The 10,687-nt window shown below is 39.1% G+C and overlaps 1 protein-coding gene across 4 annotated transcripts in view; it reads left to right on the top strand.

The window, feature by feature from the left end:
• Window positions 1-10,687, top strand: part of LOC128743197 (tyrosine-protein phosphatase corkscrew) — a 174,036-nt gene that overhangs the window by 146,494 nt on the left and 16,855 nt on the right. For all 4 annotated transcript variants that reach the window (XM_053839725.1, XM_053839727.1, XM_053839726.1 and 1 more), the window contains 3 exons: window positions 7,203-7,486; window positions 7,544-8,041; window positions 8,112-8,202. In XM_053839725.1, the coding sequence (XP_053695700.1) occupies window positions 7,203-7,486; window positions 7,544-8,041; window positions 8,112-8,202 (873 nt within the window). The remainder of the gene's footprint in view (window positions 1-7,202; window positions 7,487-7,543; window positions 8,042-8,111; window positions 8,203-10,687) is intronic.

Genomic DNA, 10,687 nt, shown 5'->3' with positions numbered 1-10,687 from the left:
CAGTACCATTATTATGTCTTGCTCTGGCCAGAGGCTTCATTGTTGTAAAATGCAGAATTCAGTACGAACAATGGAATGTGGAGGAGCCTGTGAATGAACCCTTGCCGACCACTCGCTTGTCAAGACAGACACGGTAACTCTACGACCCTTTCCACTCCGAACTTGCCAACCGGTACACAAAACTTAATCTTGCCATCTTTGTTCCAACGAGCGCTGCATTAAATAGGTTAGCCTGTAAAACGAATACGAGTTTTACGGAGAAACTGTCAGTTTTTTTTGTGTAATGAAGGAGTGTCTGGTGCGATAAATGATAAACTGGATGAACTGCGAAATTTCGATTTGTACGCCAAAAATGTATTGGGTCGTACAATTGTAGTTAGGACTCAAAACTACATTCTTTCGGTTGGTACCCAAATGTTTTTGCAATTTAACTACTGCCACACCTTTGTATTAGATAGTCCAATATCTTATTTTGTCCTTGCAGTTCTAACCATTCCATACACGCACACATACATTCTTCCACCGACGGTAATTATTTTTTGTATAATTACCCTTTGGTCCTGCCATCGAGAAGATAGATGGTTATCAACTGTTGTAGTGCGGTAGAAGCGAGCAATCAGTTGCCGCCCATCGATAAGGCCTAACTAGCCGGTGTTTATATCACACCGGGTGTATTTTGTCAATTTTACTTGTTTCTGACTCTGTCGCGGTGCAGACTTTCAGATCCAGACTTTATTAATTTATTTTTCAGTAATTCATCGGACAATTTTTTCTTAATGAAAAGTGCAGTAAAACAATTCAACATCCTAATTCTTTCGGCCAATTGAGATGAAGTTATGCCAAACTCGACCGCAGATTCGACTGTTCAGTTGCAAATGAGCGAATCATCATAGAAATAGGTTGATTGTAACCATGGTGAATACGGTGATATCCAGGATGCATTATAGATCGCTGTCGTAATCGTAATATCCTTTCTGATACACGGAAATCAACCATCGGATGAAATCCGTGGACAATCGATGTCGCTATATGTCAGTACATTTGATAGTACCGTCTCAGCCGAGCAAAATTTGACAAAGTTGTGCATGGGACATTTGTAGAACTAGTTATTATCTACAATTTTGCCGAATATAGTTTTGCTGTCTCTTTTGTAGTTAAGGTGCTACAATGCTAGTACCTCATTAGTAACTAAGTGAACGTTCACTTAGTTACTAACGAGGTACTGGCATTGTAGCACCTTAACTACAAAAGAGACAGTAAAACTATATTCAGCAAAATTGTAGATAATAACTAGTTCTACAAATGTCCCATACTCAATTGTGTCAAATTTTGCTCGGTTGAGCCGGTACTGTCAAATGAATCAAAATTGAGTCAAACTGATCGGACCATCCCTGCCTAAGTGTGAGTCGTGTGAATCTTTTTTGGACTCGCTCAATCCTCAAGCTCCATGTTAAATCGTTCGGGTGCCCAAATTACTGAAGCGTTCTCAAGGATCGGTTCAACGAGGGAGCAGTACAATGCATTCAGGTAGTGCGTATCCGTAAAGTTTTTGACAATGTTGGAGATAAAGCCAAGCTGAATGTGCATGAAAGGTAAACTTTGGATCCAATAGAATACTAAGATTCGTTACAAGGTCCACTCTGTTGAGAATAGTACCATCGATATAGTAATCGGTTCTATGGAACGATGAAAAGTCATCACGTTACATTTGGCGATACTGATAACGAGCTTGTTCATTTGACACCAATTAACGAACACATCCAGCAACATTTGCAAGTGGAAACAGTCCTCGGTAGATCTTCAAATTATCGGTGTAAATAATGTTACGCTTCTAACCAAGCGAGACTGCAAAATCGTTGAAGAAGATGACAAACAAAAGTGGTCCTGAATTGCTTCCTTGCGGAACGCCGGAGGTGTTAACAAGTGGTGAAGAAACCATGCTGACATGCTGTGTTCTCGTAAATAAACACCGATGAAACCACGCCACTACTTAGTCTGCTCGAGGCTCCCCTTTGAGACAGTTTGCGGAGTAATACTTTATGGTCAATTTTGCCGAAGGCTGCTTTCAAGTCCGTGCAATTCATAATACCAAATCGTGTACACTCATTATTCACTCTGAAGCGGTGTTGCCAGACATTGCTTAGGAAAATTCATAGTTTTATCCCAAAAGAAATGCAAAAACGTTAAAGAAGCCAAAAAAAAGTGGTCCTGAATTACTTCCTTGCGGAACGCCAGAGGTGTTAACAAGGTTGTTTTGAGATCAATAGAGAAGCGAAATCCGCCCAAATGTGTGATCACTCTTTATCACATTTGTTTTATAAGTCCTTGTCCTTGATTGCATTTGGAGAAAATTAGTACATTTTTTGAATTAAACCATTTCATGTACATTTGCGATTGGGCTTAAATTAATTAAGGACACTTAGTCTTAACCAGGGCTTAAAAAGGGATCGCAAGTTGAATGTGACTGTCGTGAATGCGAACTTTCCGCATTCAAACTCCGATTTTTGAACGATCATTTGACCGTTTTTTTAATCCAGTCAAACTGCCGCTTGCGCTGCTGCCGTCGTACAATTCATGCGGCATCTCAGCAAAAGCAAACAGTCGATCTCCCGTTTTGCTTTGCGCTTTGAGAATATAAACTGCAAACTGACTGGAAGCATACGGTGACGTATTTTTTCGTTTCTCTTTTTGTCTCCAAATCGGCTGCTCACAGTAAAAGTTTGTCACCCAGACGTCGGTCCGACGCAAGCAAAATATTCGTTTGTATTGGACGGAGTCCGACCGACTTCTTCCATGCACATGTAGTGGTTGTTTTTTTGTAGTATTGAATCATACGATTGTGCGGTTGCTTTTCGTAGCGTGGTGATTGCCAGTCATTTGACTGTTTTGCAGTCATTCGCTGCTCCAAACGGTAAAGGCAACTTGATCGAAACGAAAATGTCAAACAGTTTTAGAAGCCGTTCGTTCTGCAGCGTGCAGTCGGCGTTTGACTGAGCAAAATGCCAGTTGTGTTATGCACAGCATTCGTATTCCACCTCTAAACGGACGGTGTGAACTTGAATGCGCGTTGGTGTGACTGCGGTAGAAAAAAAGGATCGGTCGAAGCCCTGGTCTTAACTTTCGTTATTTATTAATCTCTCATCATTCTCCTTTCATCTATGTTTTTCTGTCTTTCATCGTTTTTTTTTGTCTGTTTCCAGCGATCTGTTGTTATTTTTTTGCCTTTATTGCGTTCTTGATTGCCGCAATTGCGTTTTTTGTCCTCATTTATAGGCTGTTTTTTGCATCTATTTTAGTCTTTTCGTCATTTTTCACATTTTTTGTCACTTCTCTGACGTTTTTTACTTTTCTCGTTCTCTTTTTTTGTTGTCTTTCGACGCATTTTGGCATCTTTTTGTCATCTCTCTCTCTACATTTTTGTCGCTTTTTCGCAAAAGGATCATTTTGCCATCTTTATGTTACATTTCCGTCGTCTGTTCGTCAATTTCTGTTTCCGTTTTTGCATTTTTCGTCACTTTTCAACGACTTATACCATTGTTGTTGTTGTTGTTATTGTCTTTTTTGTTGTTGTTTTGGCATCATTATTTTGTATATATTTTTTGTTGTTTTTTGTCATCTTTCCATCGATTTTTTTGTTGTCTTTTTATCAACTTTTCTTGCTGTCCTGTTTGTTTTGAAGACAACCAAAACTGCCACAAAAGACGATCATTAAGACTGATGCGTTACCCTTTTGGCGCATAAAAAAGCAACCAAAACGTTGTTGCTATGCTAGTTTTTGTCCCAGTGTTTGTTTTTGTTGGTTTTTTGACGACTTTTTGCTATTTTTGTCGCTGTTTTGGTTTCTATTCGTCGTCACACTGACGGTTTTTGTCGTATATTTGTTTCTTTTCGTCGTTTTTTTGCATATCTGTTGCCATGTTTTTGACGTGCTTCAAGCGTCTTTTTATCGTGTTATTTTTTGGTTTTTGCCATTGATTTGACATCTTTTTGTTATATTATTTCCGTCGTTTTTTTGAGCTTCGTTTTTGGCATTTTTCGTTGATTATATCGGCGCGCTTTTGGCATTTTTGTCGTTATTTTTGTTACTGTTTTGGCAACTTTTTGTCTACTTTTCTTAGTTTAAATGTCATATTTTCGTTGTTTTTTATCATCGTTTCGCTGTTTTTTTGTTATCTCTTCTTCTATTTCTGCAATTTTATTTGCTGTTAAAGCAACAAAAAGCAGTCTTTCCTGTCTTTTCGTCGTTCTTTCGTCGTCTTTCTGTCATATATTTGCCATCTTTCGGAATTGTTTTTTCCTGATTTTGTCGCTTTTTTTAAGCTTTTCAATTGTTTTTTGTCATGTTGCCTTTTGTCCTTGTTATACCGTCTTTTTATCGTCTCTTTATCGTCTCTTTATCGACTCTTCTACAACTAGTTATAGTCTTTTCGTCATCTCATTGTTGTCTTTTCGATACATTTTCGTCTCTTTTTGACATCTCTTTGTTTTCCTCTATTTGAATATGTCGTCTTTTTGTCATCTCTCTGCCACATTTATGTCGTTTTTCCATGGTATATTTGCCACCATTTCAACGTATTTTTTTTGTCTGTCTGTTTTATTTTTTTTTTGAATTCTGCTGTTAACATTTTTGTTGTTTTTTCATCGGATTTTGCCGTTTTTATCGTCTTTTTATTTTGTCACTTTTAAACGTCTTTTTGTCGTATTTTTTGCTTACCTTGTCGTATTTAGTCATGTCTCTTTGTCGCTATTTTGGCTTCTTTTCCTCGTTGTATTGTTTTTTCGACGCCCTTTCTTCGTCTTGGTGGTATCTTTTTGTTGTCTTTTTTTGTGTTCGTCATCTTTTCGTCATCTCTCTGTCGTGTTTTTGTTCTTGCGTTGGGCTGTTTTGTTACTGTTTTGGCCTCTTTTCTTCGTTTTTGTATTTTTCTCATCTTTTTAAACCTCTTTTTGCCATGATCTTGGTATTTTTGTTGTTGTTTTGGTATCTTTGTACGCATTTTCATGACGTTTCCGTCGTGTTTTTTGTCGTTTTTCGATGTCTTTTTGTCAAGTTTTCATCGTGTTTTCGTCATCTTTTCATAACTTTTTTTTATTTTTTATCGCATTTTTGTCGTTTTTGCCACCTTCGTTGTCTTTTCTTCGTATTTTAGGTTAAGTTTTGTCGCCTTGTTTCTAGAAGCTTAAATATTTATTAGTTTTCGATTAGGCAATTGCAAATCATTTTCAAAGTTTTTGTCGACCCCTTGGAAATTGGCTTGAAAAATCGGGGGGCAAAAAATAATTTGTAGCATATGAGTTAATTTTTTTTTATAAAATCAATTGTCTGTGGGCTCTACAGCCTGAAAAACTCGAAAAATAAGTGTACGAGTTGAGTTAACGCTTCTAGCACGAAATAGAAATGGAAGTTCAAACAGTGGAATTTCCGAAACTCCGAAATTTCCGAAATTTTCTTTCGTTTTTGTCTTTTTGTTCGTAGATTTTTGCATGAAAAATAACAACGTATTTATTAAGAGCAAGAATAGATTTAGTTTTCACGTTTAAGCTTTAAGGAAAAATGCCTAAAATCCAATTTTTTTGCCCGATTAAAGAATTCTCTTTGTTTTTTTTCGGCCACTCCCCCCCCTTCGGTGGCCCAACACCGGAGGGACAAAAACTTTTTTAAATATTTGTAATGGCCTTATTGCGTAATAAGATTAAATCTAATTAATGCAAATACAACAAGAATTTTGTAACTTAAACAAAGTTTCAACAATTTCTGTGAAGTTTATGAAAATCCGCGGATACGAGCACTTGATCCGTAGGTCAGTAGAAAATTTCTAAATCCGAAGAACTGCTGATAAATCCGTAGATCTGAAATCAATGCTCTGAAGTACCACATAGTACCAACCAACCGTAACACTGACAACACCTGGTGAGAACGAAGATTTCATTCTATTGTGGTAATTTGTAATTTGCTTCTTACTAGTGCTATTTTTTTCAAAACACTCCCTTTGTTCGAATCTACAGAATCTATATATGTAAGAGTGTTGAAAAACTGTAGTTATTTTGAAGCTCAGTCATAAGCATTAAGAGTAGACAAAGTTTAGTTAGGACAGATACCTAAAGGCAAAGAAAACTATTTTTCGCTACGATGAAGCATCTTGTTTTTAATTAATTATTTTAAAAACGAGCACAATAATTCTCACATAACAGATTAGTGTCAGCTTGGATTCGTACAACACCAAATATTTCGCAAAAGATTTATTTTTTTCAATCAATGTCTCCTCAGCCATGAACCCTAAAACGGTCGTGCCAAGTGCACTTCGTCGCCACTCACCGCTACTGCAGCGCTGTCGTTTGATTTAATCTTTGCGCTTAACGCCAAGTCAGGCGCAGGCACTTCCACTTCGTCCAGTTATAATGCTCATTCTTTCCATTCCACAACCGCATTCTGTTACCTAGTGCGATTGGTCGTTGTTTTTTTTTACGGAAGTAACATTTTTCAATAAAATCCGACCTGTACATTAATTTTTATTTGTATTTTATTATTGTTTGTTTTTATTCATCGTTCGTGTCTGATCACTTTCCTTGCCCTGCACCTCCGGGTGTCAAACCAAACAAGCAGCCCCCGACGACGACAGTGCGAAACTTTAAGATTTATTTCCCGTCATTTTTCCTACATCACAACCCGTCTCAGTCTGCTGCTTGCTTAGCTGCCACACTCGACTTACCTACTACAGATTGACTCCACTTTGACTACATTATTGTGACGATGGCGATTGGCGCGGCATGATTCTCTTGAATTAGTTTCGCTGCTGCGGCGCTTGGATCCGAGACCGAAGCCGAGAGGTGCTACATGCCTGGCATAATGAAGGCGCCCACTTTACCTCTGGCTGGCCGGCGGCCATTCACGCCATCGTAGCCATCGTTGCCGTGTCACGTCAACTTAATAAAAACTTCAGTGAAAATTAATGTTCCCCTGCCGTAGCTCGTGCTCGCAAAAACTGAGCTGATAAACGTAAAGAATCGAGCCGAGTGCACATGCGGCTCGCTGGTTGTCCGTCAGATTTGATCCGTTGCATTGTGTTATATTGCGAAGATGATCGTTTCCTTGTTGTGGGAGTTCTTTGTTTGGCTGTACCTATGAATGATATGATTTTAATCAGAAAAATGACTGAAAATACTTGAATAAATTTATTTTATTTTTATTTTTTCTTTTCCAGTTGACCATACCCGGGTGAAGCTGAAAGACGTGGACGGCGCCGTCCCGGGTGCGGAATACATAAACGCCAACTACATTCGGCAGCCGACGGAGGCGGAGCAGAATGACATGAACTCCTCGTCGGAGAATCTGTCCCAGCAGGGTCATCAGAACAACAACTCGACCAGTAATACCACCGGCAGCAACGCGACGACCTACGCCAGCATTAATCAGCCTACCAGGAACTGCCAGAGCTGCCAACTGCTGAACAAAACCTGCTCCCAGTGTTCAATGAAGGCGAATGAGGTAGGTTTCTTCAGGTGAAGATGTCTAATTTTTTTAATCGTACTTTTCTTTCCATAGTCGAAACATAAACGGAACGAATCCATCACGTCCCGTCTGCAGTTGCAGCAAACTCAGTCCAAGGGCAACCTGCTGGTGGGTAGCGGCCGGGACGAGAAGGATCTCTTCAAGACGTACATCGCGACCCAGGGCTGTCTGGCCAATACGATACAGGACTTCTGGAACATGATCTGGCAGGAGAATACACGCGTGATAGTGATGACTACCAAAGAAATTGAGCGGGGCAAGAAGAAGTGCGAAAAGTACTGGCCGGACCCGGGCCAAGCGCGGGAATGGGGTTCGGCCAAGGTGAGCTGCCTGAGCGAAACCAGCACCGCGGACTACACGTTGCGCGAGTTTCTGCTCTCGTGGCGGGGGCAGGACGAGCGGAAGATCTTCCAGTACCACTTCCAGGTGTGGCCGGACCATGGCGTACCGTCCGATCCGGGCTGTGTGTTGAACTTCCTGCAGGACGTCAATGCCCGGCAGGAGCAGCTGCAGCTGGAGGGGCTGGCTCCGGTCAGTAGTAATGGACGGTTTTTTGATCGCTGCGGAATGTGTTTGCTGATTGCTCTAATGTGTTTTGCAGGGTCCCATCTGTGTCCACTGTTCGGCTGGAATCGGGCGTACCGGGACGTTCATTGTGATCGATATGATACTGGACCAAATCGATAGAGAAGGTAGGAATTGGGAGGGCGATTTTATGTTTTAAGTTTAAACCTATGTTCTTATCGTAGAGCTACGTTTTTGTTTACAATAGTGGGGTGCACTTTAGAAGTACGAGAAATGAACATGCAACGAAAAGTGGTTACATTTTGCACGCTTATAACTCAGTCATTTTTAAATGGATTTTAGTGATATTTGCATCAATCGATCAGAAATTTTTCTATGCAGTTATTGATATAGAAAACTAGAGGACCCGGCGCGCGTTGCTACGCCATTCTAAAAAGGATAATCCTGAAGATTTGATTAATTGTAATCTTGCAACCAAGAGCTTTCTTTTTGACAACCCAAGATATTCCCAAATCATGTCGCAAATTTCTAATCCTACGCATCAGCATTTGTGACTCGAGCAGCAAGTCCAACGTAACGATTTGGGTTTTATTACCAACCCTTAACCCTCTAACGGGCAACATCGTAAAAACGATGCTATCAAACTAATGACTATTTTATCATGAAAGTACACTCAAAAGAACCTTAAGTTCTAATTTTCTAGCAAAAATAATTATCTGGAGGAGCGCCAGGTTAGAAAAAGTCCAATTTCTCTTTTTCGTTTTTCATGTCTAACGCTCTACCCAGATATTTTTTCAATTCAATAACATTACAAAATTGATATAAAGCATGAAATTTACTCATAGAAAAATTTTAAGCTCAATCATTTTGTTCTAGATGTGCTTTTTCATCAAAAGTAAAAAAGGAAATATTCGCTCATTAATTATTTTCGAAATTTTTCAGAATTTTTGTTTTTGAAAAATGATAACTTTTGAATGCATTGTCGGAATGCTGTGATATTAATATCAAAATATCAAGAAATCTGTTCTGAACACATTTCGTATATTGTCAATTCAAAACAAATTTTGTGTGCGGCTCTGGAGCTCCAAAAGTGAAGGCCGTCTACAGACGGCCTTACCCGTTAGAGGGTTAAAATGGTAATGTTGGCAAAATCGTAATAAAATATCAGTGCAGTTCGATTGAAATCAGTTGAAACTGGTCAGAAACCATAAGCTTAGTGTAATCTCAACATTATTTTCTTCATATTTTCATTTCAACAATGTATTTTCTCTTCAATTTTGTTTTTAAAATAAGTATTATATTATCTTACTTTTATTTAATTTGACCCATTATCTAGGCTTCACCGATTTATTCTTAACAATTTTGTTCAAAATTTATCTTATATTTTAGTATGGACGACAACACTCGCGAGTTCGATTACTTTTTGAATATTGCAAAAAATTCTGTTTAATTTGTATGAGAGCCCTCCCCCTTCCAGAGGGGAGAGGAATCACAATACGTCTGAGAAAAAAAATTTGCCTCCAGTAACCCCCAAATTCATTTGCTTGATTAATAGTCGAGTTATGGGGAAATTTTGGTTTTATTTGTATGGGAGCCCCCCTCTTAGAAGTAGGAGGTTTCTCAATCTGCCATAAAAAAATTCTACCTTCAAAAACCTTCACATGCCAAATTTGGTTCCATTTGCTGGATTAGTTTCCGAGTTGTAAAGAAATTTGTGTTTCATTTGTATGGGACCCCTCTCCCTTCTATAGGGGGAGGGGTCTCAAACAACCATAGAAAAAAATCCTGTCTCTTGAAACCCCCACATGCCAAATTTGGTTCCATTTGCTTGATTAATAGTCAAGTTTTGAGGAAATTTTTGTTTTATTTGTATGGAAGCCCCCCTCTTAAAGGAAGGAGAGGTCTTAATTTACCATAGAAAAAATATCTGCCTCCGAAAACCTTCACATGCCAAATTTGGTTCCATTTGCTTGATTAGTTCCCGAGTTATGAAGAAATATGTGTTCCATTTGTATGGGAGCCCCCCCCCCCTTCTAGAGGGGGGAGGGGTCTCAAACCATGCTAACAACATTTCTCACATCAAACGCAATGTGTATGCCAAGTTTCATCAAATAGGCATAAATATCGGGCACTGTTCTGAATAGACGAATCAGCCTATCACATGTAAGCATGCCTTTGCTTCCCAGGACCCGATACGACAATCTTATACACCAACAATTTCGTTTACTTCGATTCTAGAAAAAAGTGAATATTCGACATGTGACGTGATGCAACAATTTTCAGAGTACAAATGCACCTCAAGACTAGCAAGGAAATGAGTTCTAGAGGCTGGTGAGCCTGTCATATGCATACATTGTCTATGTCCCACTCATTTATTTTCATAGTCAACCCAGCGTTCGTACGCCTAGGCACAGACCTTTATAGTTTTTTTTTGACTTACTGTTATTTGGCTCTTTGATAAAAGTCTATTTTTTATTTGGCAGCAAATGATTTACCCGTCAGAATAGGTTTCCTCTCTCGAGGCCTGAAACAAATCAAGCCAATTGTTGATAACTTGCAGTAAATGCAAGTCCGAGAGCGTCAAGTCTGGTGAATATGGCGGGTAGCTTAAAACAGCAGCATGTCGGTCAATTAATGTCATGCAAACGCTCG

Source organism: Sabethes cyaneus, chromosome 3, assembly GCF_943734655.1.
Source record: "Sabethes cyaneus chromosome 3, idSabCyanKW18_F2, whole genome shotgun sequence".
Taxonomy (NCBI): domain Eukaryota; kingdom Metazoa; phylum Arthropoda; class Insecta; order Diptera; family Culicidae; genus Sabethes; species Sabethes cyaneus.
The sequence above is the reverse complement of the archived record's forward strand: the minus strand, read 5'-3'. Positions and strand labels throughout refer to the sequence as shown.